Here is a 20738-nt window from a genome sequence, read left to right on the forward strand (position 1 = left end):
CCACTATACGTACCCACAGGAGATGAGGGTTGAGACAAGGTTTTACTGGTGTTCCTGACCATCTTTTAAAATCTAAGTCTGTTTTCTTTAAAAATTGGCTGGAGAATTGTGCCATTGGATTATTGGCAGTGGGGCTTAGTAATCCTGGGGTTCGTATCCAGTTCTAAGAGTAAGTGATCACACGCGTGTTCCACCTTCTGGGCAGATGTCCTCTGGGCACTGGTATCAATCTGTTGCCTCGGTACTTCTGTTTCCTGCGAAGATTTTGAGGACTAGGAAGTTTGTAAAAATGAATGTTAATAAGCTTAGAGGCAGGCTCTAATGTAAGCTGTTAGGTGTTTTGTGACCTGAATCTCTTTATATTATAAATCCCGTATATTTAACAATGTTATCAAAAGTAAATATTTAGAAGAAAGGCTTTCAGCAACCTGATGTACTGAAAGATGTCCCTGTCTGTGGTAGGGGGGTTGCACTAGATTGTCTTTGAGCAACACAAACCATTCTGTGAATCTATTGCAAGACCATAAAACATGCAAAGAAAACGTTCTTTTTAAATTTTCTTGCACTTCTAGTAATCTCCAGCAGATGTAACTCTCCTTTTCTATAGAGGAGCTACTAATGCAGTCTTAAGTTAGTTTGTCACTGTGAATATGCAGTCTGAGTTTTGTAGTAGAAGGTTTTCTACCCTCCAGCAGCATTTTGCTACGAGTGTAAAAGTAATTGTATGAACTGGGCGATAGAAGGGTCATGAAGGATTGTTGAAAGAGGAGAAAAATGGAGGTGCAAGCAAACATTGCTAGAATTTGAAGATGTCTTTACTCCCCAAATAGTAGTTTTGCAGTGAATAGCATTGTGGAGGAGCTGCTAGAGAATCTGTATTAATAATTGCTACGTGAAGGTGTAATAGAGCTTTTATTACAGGTCTGTCTTTCTTGAAGAAACGTGAACCACATAGGATCTTAGATACTTTTTCTGTTATTGAACATATATCTGTGTGTAAAGGCTTAGTTTTCCCAGCAGTGGACTGCTTTCCTGGATAGATCTGCAAAATAGTCATTCCTTCCCTTGTGATGATAGGTTCTGAAAAGATAAATCTGAGTGCATACGCTGATTTCATCTATATCCTTCTCAGGTGTTTGAAGAAACTGGGTTTGACATAAAAGATTATATCTGCAAAGAAGAATACATTGAGTTGCGAATTAATGATCAGTTAGCACGGCTGTACATCATTCCAGGAGTTCCCAAGAACACGAAATTCAACCCCAAAACGAGAAGGGAAATTCGGGTATGTGTCATCTTGTTTGAGTCTCTAAGAAGCTTGCTGTGGAGGTTGAATTTAAAGCTAATGATCTGTAAAATAATGAAAATAACTAGCATGATGACTACCTCAAATACTAGATAGAAATGGCATCTCTACACTGTGTGGTCTTCTCAGTTTTTTGCAGCACTGCTGCAAAGACTGGTTCTTGACCAACTCTGACCTCTATTCATCATGGAAACAACGTTAAACTGTGCTGTCAAACTATAATTCTCCCCTTCTTTTCTCTTAGATGGTATCTGTGTTAATCATTCCATCTTATTCCTACTTAGAGTTGTGTATATATAACTGTGTTTTCTTTTGAAGATATAGATATTAATTGATTATACACAAAAGCCTGCATATCAGAAGGAGGAACTAAGGATTGTGTTAATACCATCCAGACTTAGAAAATGATCTATTTTAAGAAAGAGATTCGAATGGGGACAAAAGAAGGGAACTATTTTGGATGATTTGTGCACCATTAGGCTTTTAAAAGGGGGCAGCAAAGGCTCAGTCAGGTAGCAGACTTGTTGGAAACTTTGTTCCTCATATCCATAATCTTTGTAGTCTGAATATCTTTCCTGTACTGCAGTTCAGTTTAAAACAACTATCTACGTATTTTCATGCAGAGGGTGCCACTGAGCAGGGCATCTGGCGTTTTAAATAGGAGAAGGTACTTGTAGTTGACTAGAGACCAGTCTCAATTCCTTGCGTTAGAAACCTGTTCTTCAAAATAAAAAGTAAAAGATGAACTTTGAGATTTTTTTCAAACATAAGCTAAATACCCCCTTTCTGTAAGAAATACACCCTGTCTGTGCTGGGTGGTGCATAGTTCTTAGAGTGACAGTTTTGTCTCCCTGCTGAAGCACTGTCTTCATCTGATGTAATACAAACAGGCATGACATTTTTATATTCCGTGTAGAACTGTATTGAAAATAATCTTCAGTTTGCAACTTCTCTGGATGATATGCATCTTACCTGGAGCTGGGGTTTTGGGGCTGAGTTCTGCAACAGAAAAGCTCATATGGGTTCTTCTGTGCTCTGTATATTCAGAATTCCCGTTTTCAGTATCCATTCTGTAAAGTATATGTTTTTTATAGCTAAAACTATAATGTATAATTTATAATGTAAATCTCATCCTTTCCTTGTGTTTTTTTTCTTCTATAACAAAACCTGAAGCTTGCTCTGCAAACTAAATCCCCTTCTTTCTCATAATTTTGGACTAGTATTAGTGGTCTAGTTTTGATTGCATTTTAAATAAACATAGAAAGAATAGCAGGGGCTTTAAAAGTTGTTTAAAGCCTCTGCCTTTATTTATGGCATTCACTGTGCAGGTTGGTTGGTTTTTGAAACCCTTATTTAGAATTTGGTTGCTGGATAATGCATTTCATGTTCTATGTACCATTTCTTGCAATGAGTATGTGCTGTGCTGTACTATCTGTTACTCTGTAGTTGCAGTCAGAAGAATGACCCCATTGTTAATTAACCTGTTACGGAAAACCCAGTTGTGATCTGTTAATTAAAGTCTGCCATTGTAATTTTTTCATTAAGGTAAATATTTTTTGAGACACGTTTGTAACATTCTGTAAGGCTACAGCAGTGGACATTTTTTATTATATTTCTTGTTTTTCTAGAATATTGAGTGGTTTTCCATTGACAAATTACCATGCCACAAAAATGACATGACCCCAAAGTCCAAGCTGGGTTTGGCACCTAACAAGTTTTTTATGGCAATTCCCTTCATCAGGTATGTTTTGAAATGAGGCAAATGATAGGCTGGTGCCTTTCAGACAACTTCAGGTGTTTTAGATTTGTTTCAGTAAGTAGATGTTGTTGCACTTCTTGCCCACAGGCCACTGAGGGAATGGATTTCCCAAAGGAATGGAGGAGATTCTTCAGATAGCGAGAATGGATTTTCATCTACAGGCAGCACACCTTCTAAGCCCAACTTGGAAAAAGCTAGGTAAGAACCAGGTCAGTTTAACATCTCTATATCCTTTCTGTAAAACATCGGTCGCACAAAGCTGCTTGTGCTTTCTCCAAGTATTTGTGCTCCAGCGATAGAATAGAATAATAGAATCATGAAATGGTTTGAGGTGGAAGCAACCAGAAAACCTATCCAGTTGCACCCCCCCGTCCGTGGGTAGGGACATGTCCCACCAGACCAGGCTGTTCAAGGCCCCATCCAACCTGGCCTTGGAACACTTCAAGGGAGAAAAAAAAAAAGGTGGGCATTTCTCAGGACTGTAAATAAGATGAGAAGTAAATTAATGTGATGATACGCTTTTTTTTTGGTAAATTCCCACATGTGTCTATCTCATTTAGATAATTTCTTGCATTGTGTTTATGGGAAATCAAAAAACTAGGAACTGAAATAGGTAAATAAGTTTCACTGCTTCAAGTTCAATGCTTTTTGCACTTACACAGAGGAAGAATAGGACTCTAAAGTAGGACTGTGAATTACTATCGGAAGTATCTAGCTAGATAAAACCTGTGGGAGTCAGTAGGGAAGCCAAGTGCCTGCTGACTTTTGATTCAGCTGAGCTAAAAGCAGTGCAGGAAACTTTAAAACCTGTAGTCCCAAAGAAAAGGCTGTGCTCCAGTAATTTGAGTTAGGTCAGCACCAACACTGACAGCAACAGGACAAATGCTAACGTGAAGCTGGCCTGCTGTCTGTGCAGAACATAGGTTTCCTACCAGCAAGCGAAATAAAGTTGGGTGAATACTATCTTATGCTGTCAAGGAATTCTGCTGTAAACTCTTGTTTGTTTTCCTGTACTAGATCCAAAACTCGCTGCAGTCAGCAGGTGCTTACAGATGGCTCTTCAGCAGAACAGTGTGTGAAGCCAAAACAGCCACAGAAACCATGTAATCATTCTGAGACGTCTGAAGTTTTGAAAATGAAGGTAGGCTGTTTTTTAGGCAAGCATATACGTCTGGGCTACTGAAAGACAGATGTCTTTGTCCATAAGGATTCCTCTCTGGAACAAAAGTATTGAATCATATCACTAGAGAATGCGAAAATAAAAACAGAAAACAGAAAAAAAAGGGTAGGAGATTCTCAGATTTAGCAGGCATTAGAGGTGTGTGGGTACTAGGCAGTAGTTGTGTTGTTTGAGGTATAGCTGGTGATTACTACCCACCATTTGGTGTCCTTAGTGTGTCATTTTGAAACATTTTGGGTATCACTAATATATATGCATCAGTGTATGGCAACTTGCTGAACTGAACTTACTGTATAATACAGTGTGTGTCGTAGTACAAGACAGACTGAGTAACAGCTGATAACTCTTGGTAATTTGAGTGTATTGTCTAATTAATTCCATTGTGCTTCATTTTTTCTACAAAATATACCATTCACATGTTTTGAGGTTATTTGAAGGAAAGTTTTAGCAAATAAGTAGGAAGTGTCAGTGCAATAATCTTCAATGCTGCTGTTTAAACTCTTCTCTTACTACATTTTGGACATAATGGCAGAGTCAGAGCTTCAAGAGCAATGGCAGAAAGCAGCATCAAGAAACTTCCAGCCAAAAGAAGCGAACAAATGGAATCCAGAGTCAACCAGTTAAGCAAAACCATGCCTTGGTAAGAAACGTGCAGTGGCTGTCTCATTAACAGGTTTAAGTAATGCTTAACAAACGTCCCTACTGAGAGAAAGAGGGCATATATATGTATGAAAAGTATATTCACAGAATCACAGAATCACAAGGTTGGAAAGGACCCATTGGATCATCGAGTCCAACCATTCCTAACACTCCCTAAACCATGTCCCTCAGCACTTCATCCACCCGTTCCTTAAACACCTCCAGGGAAGGCGACTCGACCCCCTCCCTGGGCAGCTGTTCCAGTGCCCAATGACTCTTACTGTGAAGAATTTTTTTCTGATATCCAACCTGAACCTCCCCTGACGGAGCTTCAGGCCATTCCCTCTTGTCCTGTCCCCTGTCACTTGGGAGAAGAGCCCAGCTCCCTCCTCTCCACAACCTCCTTTCAGGCAGTTGTAGAGTGCAATAAGGTCTCCCCTCAGCCTCCTCTTCTCCAGGCTAAACAACCCCAGCTCTCTCAGCCGCTCCTCGTCAGACTTGTTCTCCAGCCCCTCACCAGCTTCGTTGCTCTTCTCTGGACACACTCCAGAGCCTCAACATCCTTCTTGTGGTGAGGGGTCCAGAACTGAACACAGTATTCGAGGTGCGGTCTCACCAGTGCCGAGTACAGAGGGACCTGCCGAGTACAGGGCAGTACTGTACTCACTGGTCTCACCAGTGCCGAGTACAGGGACCTGCTGGTGACCCCATTTCTGATACAATATTTCATCAGAATTTTTGATCTGTATTTGTAGAAACATGACATTTCTTACCTTAGATGCATGTACATCTATAGACAGGCATACTAGGCTTCACAAAGTTTGCATTTTGGAAGTAAGTCTTATTTTAGCAGTTTAAAGTTTGTCAGCTCTTTCGGTAGACAGTCCCTCTGTATCTTTCCAGGTTCCTGTTGGGTAATAAATAGCCTACTGAAGCGTGCATAAGTCAGTGTTGTACTTGTCTTAATTATTCATATATTACCTATTATTGTAAACACAAAGTTAGGTTATGCAATAATTAGATGCAAAGTGGTAATGCAATGCTTATTATTTCTTTTCTCATTAGCAAAATGTTGAGATGCAGAATGGTGTGCCAGAATTTCATATAGTTTTTAATTATACAGTATAACTACAGCAGCTTGTATGTTTCCGTATGACATTCTTGGTTTCTTACCTTTCCCTTGCAGTAATGAATTGTCTTTGTCCCTGCAGATCAGCTGACTGTAACAAGGCTCACTGAGATATCTCTCATTTTTTAAATATAATATCTAATTGAATTTTTTCCCCACTGTTTGCTATGGCTCTTGAGTTCTACTCTGGCTTCTCTGTAGCAGTGAGCCTCAGTTCTCCATGCATCTCAGCTGTCTTGTCCAGGCTTCAGATTTTCTTGTTTAGTAGATTCTTCCCACTCTCGCTTGTGGTTATTACTTTCTCTCTGGTTTTAATGTAAAAGTGCAGGAACCATAAACTTTCATCCTGTAAAAATCTTCACTGTGGCAAGAAATAGTTATAGATATGTTGGGGTCTTAGGGTAGAAGAATGATAAGTCAAATACTTGACTGCCTAGAAACTTGTGTATATAGAAAAAAAACTGTAAAGGGAGTCTGTGATATCTTGATGAAAACAAGTGGAACCATTAATACTCCACAGTTACTTTGTAGGCTTTTTACAGACTTTGCTAAATACTTCTGTGATGTTTCATTTGCATATTCATTGTTGTCAGCCTTTGGAAATTTAAGGATTTGTGCTCCAGTGTTTATTTTCCATGCGATTTGGTGGCCAGAGAACTCTTAATTCACATGGAATGCAGAGAACCATACTTTTCTCTGTATTTGTATGCTTATAGCAGCATACCTAGGGCTAAATCTTAACGCCTCGTAGGAGAGTTCTAAATTGTGTTGCTAATTGAATTGGCAGACGTTGTGTGTTTGCGAATACATTCCCCTTGTTTTTTGGGACAAGCAGATTGAAAAACAGGCTTATGCATGCCTAACTTTGATTCCAAACCGCTATATACAAGGCTTTTTCAGGTTAAAACATTTAGGGAAAAATTTAGCGTGTTTTCCAAAAGCCTACATTTTAAAAATGATTGGTTGACTGCTAAAAGGTCGCACGTGGACTTGGATGCGTGCTTGTTGGATAAAGTATCGTGACAGATTTCATGCTGAGCTATAAGTAAAATAATTCAAACATTAGGAGGTATGTCGAAGCAAATATCATGGGCATGCCTATTACCTGATGCTTCAGCCACACCCCCAAGAAACAGAATGTAATTTCTGTATGAAGTGTGTAACATGTGGTCATTCTCTTAACCAGAAATGTGAAAAAAAGCCTAATACAAGAAGACTTCAAGATAACTTTGAAACAGGCAAGTGCACTCTGAATTTTCACCCTTTGTCATGCGTTACGTGGCTGTGTGAATTGTACTGTTATTGATCCTCTTTTTGATAATGTGTTTAAAACGTTTCGTACCTTTCTTTTTTGAGCAGATGCAGCGTATGAGACGTGTTGCCCCAGTGAAGACCCACCACCAGAACACACAGAGGGACATTCTGTGGCATGCAATGGCCATTACAAATTTGCTTTCTCATCGAGAGCTTTCTTGAGTTTCAAGTTTGACCATGATGCCATAATGAAAAGTTTTGACCTCTGACAGCAAACCTATTAGGAACAAAAATCAGATTTGCCTGTTGCAATTGAGGGGTTTTTTTATCCAGCCTTACTCTTTCTCAGGAGTTAATTTTTTTGTTTTGTTTTGTTTGTTTGTTTTAAAATGCAGTGCAGGGACTGACTGGTAGTTTGGAAGGGTTCGATCTCTTTGTGGTATGGGAGTGGCATAGTCAAGTGTTGCACTTTAAATGCAGTATAGCCTTCATCCACAAAAGTACCTTTCCAGTGTTCAGTTCACTTGTTCCTAGCTGTGCATTACAGGGCATTCTTTTTCCTTTGTTTGGTTTTATTTTTTTAACTTGCTGTGTGTTTTGTAGAACGTCATTGATGATTTTTCAACTGTTGGAGTATGCCAGCTTGCTAAACTTTGCTTTGGTGTAAGTTATTGGACTTGTTAGTCATTATTGTGTTGTACATTGCAATATTATGCCAGTGGCAATGAAACAGATTCTCAGAGGACTCCTCTGTCTGTCCTAGTAATTTTGAAACCGAGTTGCACATTTCAAACTTAGCCTCAGCCTGTCATCCTTTCTCTTTCTTGGTTTCTTTCCCAAAATATCTTCCTGTTTTCCCTCCTTCACACTAGTGATGGTTTCTATTGGCTGGTGATCAGTACTACTCGGGAGTCAAATCTATTGCATTTTGACTTCTTGTACCTACTCTGCCTCTGTCTCCAGTGAGGATACACAACCTGGGTAGAACATAGCCATTCAGAGTGTCTAGCTTCAACTCTTAAGCACTGTCCCCAGCTGAGTAAGGAGAAGTTGCAAAGGTTTGTGTTATTCCAGTTGCAGCTGCTTTTGAAAAATAAAAGCTTAAACCTTGTTAGAGGTTACTTGTCTAGAATTTGTCCTGAATGTAATTAAGCCTCTTGTAGATCTTGCTGAGGAGGAAGACAGGTGCATCGATAACAGAGTCATTGTGTGACACTAAATGGCTTAATTGGGCTTGCAATAACTATTCTAAGGGTGTCCAGTATTGTATTCTGTGCTGTTGTCCTCTGATCTCTTGTGTAGTGTATGCTCTGTATATATCCGGTAGTAATGAATTGCACTTGCAGTTAGCATTTAAGTGATGTAGCCTCAGTTGTTTTCAGCTACAACACTTTCTTAGTGAAAATACAAAAGTTTGGGGTGGGGGAGAGGGTAACTAGCAAAATACCAGTAAGAGTTGAGGTGACAAACTATTAACTGTTAAATTATCTTCATCATTCAAGTAAAAGGGTTTTGAACGTGTGCTTTGCAGGTGAGAGAAATGCACTTGAACTCACTTGTCATAGCAGCTTGTGGTAGCAATCATGTCCCAGATCCATAAATGGACTTTTCTCCAAAGTAAAGGTAATTGGTAACTTCGTAGATTGAATGAAATACGCTCTTGTCCCATCACAGTGTATATTCATGCACTGAGTCTTTATGCAACTCATGTGTCATCCAAAAACAAAATCCTGGTCTTCCTTCCACTACCCTACTGAATCTACCCTACCTGATCTCCTACCTAGTATTTTTCCTCAGAAGTAGCTTTAGAACTCTCTCTCCTGGTTTCTTTACATTCCTGACACCAAGTGATTGGGACTTGAATGCTTTAAGAATCTTGGCGATACAAAGTGCTGGACTTCTGTATCAGTCAACAGGAGAAACAGACTGCAGCATTTCCTCCGTCTGGAGAACAAGAGTCCTGAGGACCTTGTCTTTCAAGACCAAATTGCAAAATAGCTCAATCTAGCTTTGTCTCACTTTGTTTTAAAAAAAAAAAAAAAAAATTAAAAAAAAAAGTATCCAAAGTCTGTTCAAAACAGTAAATGGCAAAGGACAGTAATAGAGAAGGTGTGGTAATGCTGGAAGAGGTTATGTTATTCAGCTTCAGGTGAAAACTAATCTTTAGTTACTTCTTCAGTGCAAGTAGTTGATTTCCCAGCAAAAGTGCCTTTACTCATGGTGAGGCAGAAGTTTGTGTTTGTATCCTGAGGCTGCTACTGCCTGTGGAGCTAACAAGGCTCTCCTAAGGCATGGTTAAATATAAGGCTGTGGAAATCTTCAATAAATAAGTTGACTTTTCAGATGAATTAGTTATATTTCATCTAGTGCTCTATGAGTTTAGGGGGATGTCGATGAAACAGTGAACTCGAAGCTTCTGGCAGCTGTTTGGGAAATCACGTCACAGACAGTGGAAGTCTTTAGAATGAAGCAAGCGTGTCCTATGAACAGGAGATGCTGGCTGCCTTCTGTATTCACTGGGTCATTTTCCTTAGTGAAAACTTAGTTCAGTGTAAGAGAAATGGGGTGCTTCATTAAGTAGCCCAAAGCGGAGCTTGTACATATGTCATGATTTTAGTAAATCTAGCCTTAATGTGAGTTGCAAATAAATGTGATAAATATGCAATAACTTCTTTGTATAAGGGTACTGTTGTAGTAGCATTGCTTTCTGCTTTCTCAGTAACTTTCTAAATTAACCTAAGTGTGGTGGCATGTGATCTACCTTAGGGGTTCCACATGCCCTGCACTGTGAACATTTAAAATTGTTTACTCTTATTTGTTTATGTTTTTGTTTCACTGTCATTTTATAATTAAGTATGTTTTTAAGTTTAGAAGTACAGTTTACATTAGCTTCTCTAACACACAGTGAAGAAATGGCAAGTGAGATATAGAGTTTAGTTCCGTGAGTTTTTATTTTGTGGGAACTAGACACAGAGAAATGTGTCAAATGTTTGCATGTCAGATTTGAGAGCTGATGTCAAGATACTTGAAAAACAAACATTGCTCATTTTATGCTTAGCACTAAAGTAAGAATGCTTGCTTTTAAGGAGTTATTCAGATTGTGAATGGTCATTTAACGTTCTTGAAATGAAAGAACTCGTAGAACAAGCAAACAGCTAACAAAAAACCCTACCAATGTGTCGGTGCTGGGAATCTATTGCTGTTTTGCAGTTTCTAGTACTATATAAACTCCCTGCTTTAGTATGAGATTTTTAGCATCTCTCTTCACAGAATGCTCTAAAGTTTTAACTCGCACTGAAGAGTGATCTGCCTGATTGAATGATGTATGTTCTGTGCTGAAATGATATTAACTTCAACTCCTTGATGTACATGCATGCTTTTGAAAGTAGCTGTGTCTTACGTAGTTTGAAGTCTGGAAACAGTGGTACTGGGAAGAAGAGGGGAAATAGCTTTATTTATTGCACAATCAAAGTATTTTTTTAACACAGTGTAAATTTTTTAGACCAAACTTGCGTAAATAGTTTCTAATAAAATTTTGAGCCTAGTCTCTGTTCCAGGCTTCTGTGCTGCGCTCCAACTTTCCTGATTTAATTTGATGAATTGAGAACAATATTTGTGATGTTTTTCCTTCATCTACCTGTGACTTGTAAATGTTAACAGTTCCTTTCGAAAACAAGGCAGGCTTTGAGTCTGGCTGTTCCTTACAGAATTGCTCTCAGATTGTCATTTCGGATGAGAAATTCTTTTTTTTCCCAACTTTTTATTTACTGTAGCATAGAGTTGCTTTTGTTGATTTGTAGTTTCATAGTAGCACTCGAGTCATTCTGGTGCAAAGAGCAAGAGTCTACATTAAGAATCCAAGCTCTGATATCCTGTGGTGCAGGACAGCACTGCTGCTCCATGGGTCACTGGCTGTCCAGTTGTCGGGTCAGCGGGCTGTTAAATCCTCAGCTATCTCCTTTTTATGAATTCTGAGCAACTGAGTTAAAGTAAGGTGCCTTCGTCTTTCAGATTAGGAGGTTACACTCTTAAATGCGTAGGGAAGCACAAAACTACTGAGAACTGGGAGAATAGCCTCTCTTGTTGATTTTAAAATGAAGTGTGTTGGCAGAAATTGTCCTGCACTGTAAACGTTAAATAATCTGGTGCTTATATGTGACTTCATAATTTCAGATTCCTTTTCTAATTATAATATTTCAGCTTTTGAAGCAAACAAAATTATTTAAGGCATGGGAAAATTCTACGAACTAACTGAAGGTGCTTTTACAGTAAATTAGGCTTGGAAACGTCACTACTCTTGCATAGTAGGCTTTTGTTCTTATGTGTTTAGAGCAGTAGTGTAGTTCAAGAATGAAAGTAGGCTAAATGCTAGTATTTGCACTGTTCTTAATCCTGTACATAAGCACTGATAGATGCAGTAGGATTTGTGCTGTGTGTTCCTTTCACTGTTTCGAGTAGATTGTGAACTTGCAAGGAAGACAACACATGTAGCGATTACATTTGCCATATTAAAGATTATACAAAAGGAAATATTCTGGTTTAGTAGTAGTATATTGAAGTTAAATGCTTGGGTTTTAACTTGTCTTTTAATTGAAAATGTTTGGTTAAACTGGACTATCTTATAGAGATTCAACGTTACAGAAACCCATTATCTTTAAATTTTTCTCAGCTCTGGGATACTTCTGGGAAGGAAGTAAAACTACCTTCAATTTGTACTTCAAAACATGCAGGAAAAAGAAGAAAGTTTGCTTTTAGGTAATTCTGAGAAAATTTCAGAGTACTGAATATTTAAATTTTAATAGATCCACTAGGAAATTTACTGAAAACAGTGTGGAGTATTTTGTCATTGTTAAGTATTGTTGATTAGAAGAACTAGCTTCTAATTTCCATTGTGGGTTGCAGTTCAGTGCTTTTAGGAAAATGATTACTGCTCATGGAGCATTAATAATTTTAAAACAAGGCTTTTATAGCTTTTTTTTAAAGAAAATAGATCCTGCAGACTTCCCACTGTGACAAGAACTTACTTTGCAATTTTTTTTTAAGCATGTTTGAGTAAAATTACGAAACTAAGGAGAGGTGAACCATTTCTATCTGACTGGTTGGGTAGATATGTTTGTTACGCAGTAGAAGTATGCAAAACTGCATGCGTAAGAGTTCTCAGCAATTAAGTCTCAAGCCTGTACTTAAAAGGGGATCCTTAAGTAACTCCGCTGTGTCTACGTGGCTCTCCTCTGTTTGGAAGCTGTACGGGAGCCCTGAGGAGCAGTTTGCAAGGCAGTTTAACATAAAGAAGCAAAACAGACTCCACAAAGAAGGTGGTGTTTTTTGCGTTATTTTTGACGTAACGCTCGATTGCTGTACGTGTTCTGGGATGCTGACTCGGGAACTGCTGCCCAAGGGGAACACCTTTCTGTACAGCACGCCCAAGGGGAACACCTTTCTGTACAGCACTGCATATCTCACAGGAAATAGGGAGCCAGTGTTCTGTTGTGTGGCTCATGCAAGAGGGGTTATGTCTTCCTCCTGTTTGTTTAAAGCTCAAGAACTTGATCTGTTTTCCTCACTGGTATGTATGTGGCATATCAGTGCTAATTAAGTAGAAAGTGCATACAGCTATTATGATTAGAACTGTAAGTTACAGATTTTATTCCATTTCCATTATGTTATCTGGAAGAAAGTTTGAATCAGTCACCTCTTACTGATGATTGTGATTTTATTTGTTATCCACTGATTCAGAAACTGAAGCACACCATTTAAGAGGCGATGACTAAATTGACATTTTCTTCTATTCTGTAATTTTTCTCTGTAAAATTAAATGACTTTATATATAAATTTACCGAAGTACTGAGGTATGAATATAAGCAGTGCTGATCAGTGTGACGTGTAAAGCCTGTGCTGCTGGTGCAGATTAATCTTTCACTGTAGAATGTTTATATGTTGCCTTAAGCCAATCAGCAGCACTGATTATATATAGTGCCAGTAAAAGAAATGTTACTTTTTAAAATCATGTGGACAAAGGGCCCATCAAACAAACACAATGGAAAGCAGAAAAAAAAAATAAATCAAAAGGTGTTAGATGTACTGGAGAACGAAGTATGTGAACTTCATTCAGTGCTTTTAAAGAATTTATGAAACAGACATTTTTTCTTTTGGTCCATATAACCTGTCATTAAAAAACCTGGATGTGTGTAAACAGTTTTGTGTGTGCTGTTCCATTTCTATAAAGTATTCATTGAAACTATACAGAGTTTGTAGCAAGTACTGATGTTCCTGAGCTCAGCTAAAACCTGTGATCTGATCTCTGGTGATTTCTTACCAGCTTTTCACTCTGGGAATAGTGTCACGCCATCTCTCTCGACCTTGGAGAAAGTGTTTGTGGTACCTTTAAGCGAACCTGTTCAACAACAGGATTGACAAGGTATGGCAAAGCAACCTCCGACGCAAAGAAACAGCATTAGAAATTTATTCAGAATATAAGAACATTTGTAAAATAAGTATTATAAATGTCTCTGTATAAATAAATGCAGTTTTTACAATTCTATATCAAATAAACACAAAATAGCTATTTTACAGCAGCTATGAAAACTAAAAAGCAGCAACACGTTTAAAGCTAATCCTGTAACGTGGAAAGTTTCTAAAATCACAATGTATGTTACAGTATTAAAGGAAATGAAAAATCCTAATAAAACCAGTAGAACAATACTGACATTATGCAAACTTAGTCACATGTGCTTTGCAATAGCTAACAGTACATTCAAGCTGGTGAAGATTTAGACATTTAATGAGGAAAAAAAGTACTTTTTTTCTGAACACACTGTGAAATACAAAGATTCATGCACTCTGGTGACTTGGAAAATAAAAAAAAAAAACAACCTAAGATTAATTGAGTGAACAACCTATGTTCTGTTGGCAAGACACGCCTATTTTTCTTGCTTTCCAAATGTTAGTATTTCTGCAACAAGTGTTAAGTGAGTTAGGTTGCTTGTTTATAGGCTGGTGTGTTGGTATTTAAAGCAGTTGCATAAAAGGAATTAGTTTTTTTGGCATTTATTCTCGGGGATGGTGCCATTTTAACAGGTATGCTGGAACTGTAGCTAATTGTTAATATTGAACAGTTTTCACAATAGCAGTAAACCTTTCACCACCTCCCTCTGGTCCTTTTCCGCATGCCAGCAAGTGAAGCAGCAGCTGCTTACTTAGGCAAAATAACTGGTGGTCTGGCAAACTGCAGCTACTGCTGAGGCTGTGTGATACCCATCTTGTTTTTCCACCTATAAACCCTTTGGGAAGAAAGCGGGAGGGGCTTACGTTTACTGATGATTCATAATTTCTTCCAAAACAGTTCTGGAGCGCAGTTGGCAGGGAGGATGTGCAGTAAATGTAGTAGGACAACATTCAGCTTATGCAGAATCAGCAAATCATTAAAGCCTGAGAAAGGCACTGAGGGACACTGCAGCTTTTTATGCTTTTAAACCCAGGTGCATTTTATGATTTCTTGATGTGGGTATTTCCTTTAAAGACAGGTTTCAATTAAAATGCTTTAAGATTCATTGCATTATGTTAAACAGCTGCTCTAGGACCAAGAAATAGGAAAAAAACCCCTGAGCCTAAGAGGAAATCCAATGCAGCCCTGGTTTCTATTGGCCTTAAGTGAAAGATCTTTCACATTGAGAGCTGAGATGGCCTCAAGGTACGTGGGTGTTCCAGGTGCAGTAAGACAGACCTGCAGCTGCATTTTGCCATGGTACACAGTGGGTCATTTTGTTTTGTTTCTTCAGACACAAGTGTGATTGGCTACGGCTGAAGCATATGGCAAACCCCCGTGTTCCCGTTGGTGAGAAACTTGTTGCCCAACAAAGGGGAACACCATAGATGATCAATTCATAGCGAAACCATAAAGACAGCAAGATATCAATGTTCCTGATCCCTCTACAGCCTGGTTTGTGAAACATTCCATCCACATTCTGAATCAAGAATCTTGAGAAAGATAGCTGACCCAAACCGATCCCCTGGCATCGCTACCTACCCACAACTTAATTTTGAAATGGGCATTGTTTTAACTTGCTATTCCAGTCAGTCACTGCTGATGTTGGCTTTGTAGCTGATGCATCAGACTCCAGAGGTACGAGTTACTGCCCCAAGGAAAGAAGAAAGCAGCACCTACTGTAAGAGAGGTCATGAACACCAGCTGCGACGGTTTCAGGTGTAACCAACACCTACCACTAATGCCATATTCTGAACACAAATTCTCACAACTGTTTGGCTGCCTGGCCTAACTTAGGAGTAGATGAAAACACTTGAAGTCCTCTAAAAGTACTTTCCTAGTACTGGAAACTGGAGGAATAAATCAGAGAAGTTGCCATAAATCTAAATCAATGCATAAAGCAAGAAGGGTAGATAAGTGAAATCAGATTCAGGGGAGAAAACGGAGCATGAAAAAATATAAAGTAGAGGTGTAACACTCAAGCAAGGTAATGAATTTAATGGACTACCATTGCTAAAACGAACCTGGAGGCTGTTTCATGTACTTGGTCAAAAAGAGGCAAATTCTGAATGAAATGGGTGCTACAGCAGACTCTGGTATTTTGCTCCCTGGAGAAATCAACCTGATTGTCGTGCTTTGCTTAATGTTCACTACCATAATAGGCCAACATTTTCAAATCAGTCCCTTTGAACACGTAGTAATGTGATGTGACTTAAACAAAAGAAGAGAATGTTAGGAGGGACAAAAATTAACCTAGGAAGTTGTATAAAGACTTCACCATTCACATTCTGTTTGTGGCTGTATATCCATACATCTACACATTTATAGTTTTGTGCCTATGTATTCAATATTAAGCAGGTACGTTCCTAATAAGTACCTTTTTTTGGTCAAAACAAATACAAAGAGAAGGCATTCTACCTCTCGATCACAGAAAGCTGTAATAAGCACTATACATGTGACGAAAATGACCCAGCTCCTTAAAAAAAAAAATTCCTTGGCTATAATGCATTAAAAAGAAACACCAACTCTTTCACAAAATAATTGCAAACACCATGCAATATAAATACCAGGAGGATTCCTGTAATTTTTTTTTTACCCAACCTTGACACAGACAATCTATCTGCTATGGTGAAACTCACGGCCTTTGCAGTTCTCTCACAAACCAAGAATTACACCATTATCATAATTTTCAGAGATGCAACTACGGTTTCTTGTTTTTTGTTGTTTTTTTTTTCCCAAATCAACAGTTTTCCTACCTGATCCCCACTATGAGTGACAGAGTATGGTGCAAAAAGCAATCCAGCCTATTATATCCCCACTCTGCAGCTGCCGATTTAGTCCATTTAACTTCAGCAGCAAGTCTTGAGGGTACAATGCAGAGCTGTGTGCAGAGAGAGCTGAGGGACTGGGGAAACTCTCCAACTACCTGCAAACCGCCCAAATTAAAACCTCTTAATGTGAATTATTTTACTACGTGATACTGTCACCTACAGAACATATATAAAATGGAAGAGAACTTACTCGTATGAATATAGACACAATGACAACAGACAACGTACATAATTATAGCGTGATAATTCAGGCACTGCCATTTTACATTATGAAACAGTCCTTGGTTAACGCTTGTAGTATCCCCATGGCACCTCTCTGGGATCCCAGTGAAGGTGCTTAACGTGTGTCAGCGTTGACAGTCAGAGCTCTTAGTGTTTGAAGCTACCTAAAAGTCAACCTCCAAAAGAAAGGAATTTGTAATGGCACTAAGCATCTTTCTTTGAAAGAGAAGCATTCAAAGTGAAGTTTCATTGGTGTGTGGTCTAGAGTTCTCCTCTTCTAGTAAAGCTATTCTTTGTTTGAGCATCCTTACTTGTGTTTCATGTCTCTCCACCATGGCCATCATTTGCGATTCCAGTTTCTTCAGCTTATTTTGATGCTTTTTCTTCGCTTTTTCATAAGCTGCTACCAAATTGCTGTTAGAAATACAAGGCAATAAATGGTCATTCAAAAAACTTGTTCATAGCAAGTTCTACAAAATCCACCCCAAACCCCTGCCTTTGGGGCACTCCCAAGCTTGGGTACCGATCACTTTCCTAAGATTTACTAGTGCTTTAATATGCATTAGACCTAAACTTTATTGATCCAAACCCAGATCGATGCTAATCTCTTATCTTTTTTAGGGGGAAAGTACGCAGCTTTACCAGTAAACTGGTTATGGCAAACGTTTTCCAAACATGGTCCAAAGAGCCAGCTAGAGGTTGCTGATGGTGACCTTGTGGAGCGCTGCTTGTGAGTCAGGCTATTCCGATATCAAACCTGTAATGCTTTCCAAAAAGATTGCATAGCCAGAGTCTGTTATAAAAAAAAAAATGCAGCATTGATTTTGCCTTTTCCATTTAAAAATATAAATTATTTTCAGAGGATGGCATCTTGTGCTAATTTGTCTGCTGCTAAGTAGCTTCTGTGCCTCCACCCTGACTCAGTAGGAAAGCTTGTGATGGGTACTGATCCTCACCACAAGTATAATTTATTAATGAAAATTACATTGTGAATGATAGGCTCCTTGCAGGAAGGGCAGCCACCGTCTATCATGTTCTCAGTCCATCCAAACACAGCGCCAGTAAAACCTACTGAGTGAGCAATAAAACTTCAAAGCCAGTTTATTAATAAAGAGGCTGAAGCCAAAGAAAAAGGGAACCATTTTAAACAAATCAGCAGATCCATAAATCTGACTGAATAGAGGGGTTTGTTATAATAATAATGTATTTACTAGTAACTCAGTTAAGATTAACCTATTTCCCCTCCACTCTTAACACCTATGTAGTTTTCAGTGTCCTGCATGGGAGGTTTATACCTCCTCTATCTCTAATTATAACCTTAAAGAGTCAACCAACGTCAACAGAAGGATCCAGAAAGTGCTCATTAAGGCACGGGTAGGACCACAGTGTTTACCAGAACACTGCAAAATAACCAATGCCGGGAGATCCTATACCTGTTCGCCCTTTTTAGGTCATTAACGAATTCTGCAGATTGTTGATGTCTGATTTCACTGCTCTTCGTGAGTCTCTCCAAAGCACTCACTAACTCTTGCACTCTGGCTTTCAGTTTCTTCTCTCTGGATCAGAAGAAAAGAAAGGAGGTTTTTAACTACCGTTAAAAACAGAAATACCATTTCAGCTTGCAATCGCATGAAAGGTGGTCGAGTTTCTACCTGTGCTGGGTTGACGGGCTGAAAATGCTTTCCTTAATACTACTTGGCTAAAACAAGAGGTATTGCTTATATTTCCAAAGACTGAATTTTATAACATTCACCATTTTAGAATGTATGATCAGAGGTGTGGCAGACAAAAGAAAAAACAAACTTCTCTGGTGGATCATGGTTTTTTTATGTACCACTAAGAAAAGAGCAACCACAAAAAGTATTGAAGAGAGAGGGTGGGCATTGGCTTCTGAGGTACACTTTTTTTCTTCCAAATAAGCCATAGTAGTGAGGCTTAAAATGCTGATATCGTTGCCAGTACTGAAAATACTTAAGTTACCAGTTATCAACCAAAAACTAATCTCATGAAGCAATCCCAAATGGGATTAAGGTACCTTATAATACTTTTACATTAGAAATATCTCCAGGAGGAAAGAAAAGGTGAACAAGGCAGTCCTGGGGAGGAGTGAGCATTACACCTTGGGCTTTGAGATGGCTTTATAAAGCATTTATCAGCTCAGAGGAGCACGAGGCAGCTGCTTCTGCCAAGGGAGGTCCTTGCGGCAGAGCCGGTGGCTGCCCACAGCCCTCTGCTATAGGGACATGGGACTGTCCCACCTCTTGTGCAAAAGTGATGATGTGGAGACCCAGAAGCCCTTCTCTGCGGACCGTCCTCATGGTACAGGCAGCCCAGATTTGGGGAAAAAAAAAAGAACCAGAGTAAGAATTACATGGAGCTGGGCAAAACCTGGACAAAGGTTGTGCAAGGTCAAACCTTACGCTTGGGAACTTCGCATTCATGGTGACACTTACCCATGCTTTGCTACCAAGAGCTGCTTTGCAATGAATTGTTTTTCCCTCTTGTTTTTGTTGCAGTGCTGCTGAGTGGGTGGATTTCATCCCAACACCACCAGTGTCTCCCACATAAGCCCACTGACCCCCAGGGGAATGAGTACCCTAAATCTCCTCTGGTTTTGCACAGACCACAGGGGTGGTCCTCGAATCCCAGCTGAGCATCCTGCAGTTCCAAGGCTTGCCTGGCAAGGGCAGCAGCTCATAAGGAGAGAGAGGGACAGCACATGTGGCACGTATCACCCTGCCCAAATCCGGCACAGAAGGGCTTTCACACAGCCAGCCGGGGAAATATTCCAAGTTAGCAGTTCATACCAACGCGCTGCAGACGCTGGTTTACTGGCAAAACTAAAAAGGACTAAAGAGGCCTTGTTGATGAAGAATCATCAGTATTCTTTATGTGTTCTTTCATTGAAGTAACTCAGTTTTCAGACTACTCAATCTTTTTCCCTAGTGGTTAAAAGCTCCCAGATGTAAATGTAAAAAAAAGCTCCCACCCCAAATGTAAATTTTCTTCTTTATATCCTATTTCTTCTTTATATCCTTCTTTTTATCCTATTTTAGCTGCCATAAAAGCTCAGCACAGGCTACGGTCAAAATTTGTATCCTGCAAAGAAAATAGCAACAACAACAACAAAAAATCCAGTTTTTCCTTGGAATAGAAGACAAATAAGAAAAGATCAGACCTGGCAGAGGCTAGACCTGCTATCTAACGTGTGTGGAACTACTGATGTGAGACATACGAGGACAGAACAGAGCCGATCCGGTGCTTGTCTGCTCCAAAGGACGCCACAGGCGGGGACTCCGGGGAAGGCTCAGCAGCTGCGCACTGTGCTATGACCCAGCACAAAGTCCAACGGAATAAACATTTGCCGTGTTTGGATGGGGAGAAAAGAAAACTGAAAATCGTGAGGTTGATTTCAAGGTACAGCTGTGAAAACAGCGCAGGCGGTCCCGCGGTGAAGAACCCTGTGAGCCACCGTTTCCTGCAGCTGAAGTCCTGAACACACCTGCTGCCACAACAGCTGCACGGGAAAGGAGCACAGTGGAAAGACTTGGAGGAACTTGTCACGCATGGTAAAGTTTGGCTGCTATGGTGAATGATACCTGATAAAACTATTACATCATCTTTTGTATGTTTTTTTTCACCCACCTTCCTTTCAACCAGTCATAATGAGTCCAAACTCAACTGGAACATGAAGCGGTGTTTCTTTACACTGGGCCAGTAACATCCTTTTGCTGCTTGCCAACGATACAGAGCCAGCAGAGAAGTAAGCACCCTGCCTCCACAGCCTAGCTAAACAACTCCCAGGTACTAGTTATGAGCTATCCAGCTAAATAGGTAACAGATAATCCTTCAAATCTATAAATGCCTCAAATTGAGATATAAAATACATATATTCCCTGAGCTGAAAAGATCTAGACAGTTCTTCTGGCTTTTC

The 20738-nt window shown here is 39.4% G+C and overlaps 2 protein-coding genes across 6 annotated transcripts in view; one reads left to right on the forward strand and one right to left on the reverse strand.

Moving 5' to 3' along the window:
- The window catches only part of DCP2 (decapping mRNA 2), a 34406-nt gene extending 14562 nt beyond the window's left edge, over positions 1 to 19844 (forward strand). Inside the window, exons 5-13 of one of the 4 annotated variants that reach the window (XM_054055340.1) lie at positions 1133 to 1285; positions 2935 to 3047; positions 3153 to 3263; positions 4083 to 4206; positions 4778 to 4885; positions 7200 to 7251; positions 7373 to 12022; positions 13587 to 13685; positions 18351 to 19844. In XM_054055340.1, coding sequence (XP_053911315.1) covers positions 1133 to 1285; positions 2935 to 3047; positions 3153 to 3263; positions 4083 to 4206; positions 4778 to 4885; positions 7200 to 7251; positions 7373 to 7536 — 825 coding nt within the window. In that variant the 3' untranslated portion in view covers positions 7537 to 12022; positions 13587 to 13685; positions 18351 to 19844. Of the gene's footprint in view, positions 1 to 1132; positions 1286 to 2934; positions 3048 to 3152; positions 3264 to 4082; positions 4207 to 4777; positions 4886 to 7199; positions 7252 to 7372; positions 12023 to 13586; positions 14643 to 18350 lie in introns of those variants that run through there. The other 3 variants (XM_054055339.1, XM_054055341.1, XM_054055338.1) reach the window with 3 other exon arrangements.
- MCC (MCC regulator of WNT signaling pathway) overlaps positions 14791 to 20738 on the reverse strand; it is a 207633-nt gene continuing 201685 nt past the window's right edge. For both annotated transcript variants that reach the window (XM_054055336.1, XM_054055337.1), the window contains 2 exons: positions 18238 to 18360; positions 14791 to 17218 (listed from right to left, as the gene is read on the reverse strand). In XM_054055336.1, coding sequence (XP_053911311.1) covers positions 17038 to 17218; positions 18238 to 18360 — 304 coding nt within the window. In that variant the 3' untranslated portion in view covers positions 14791 to 17037. The remainder of the gene's footprint in view (positions 17219 to 18237; positions 18361 to 20738) is intronic.

This window comes from Cuculus canorus, chromosome Z (genome assembly GCF_017976375.1).
Source record: "Cuculus canorus isolate bCucCan1 chromosome Z, bCucCan1.pri, whole genome shotgun sequence".
NCBI lineage: Eukaryota > Metazoa > Chordata > Aves > Cuculiformes > Cuculidae > Cuculus > Cuculus canorus.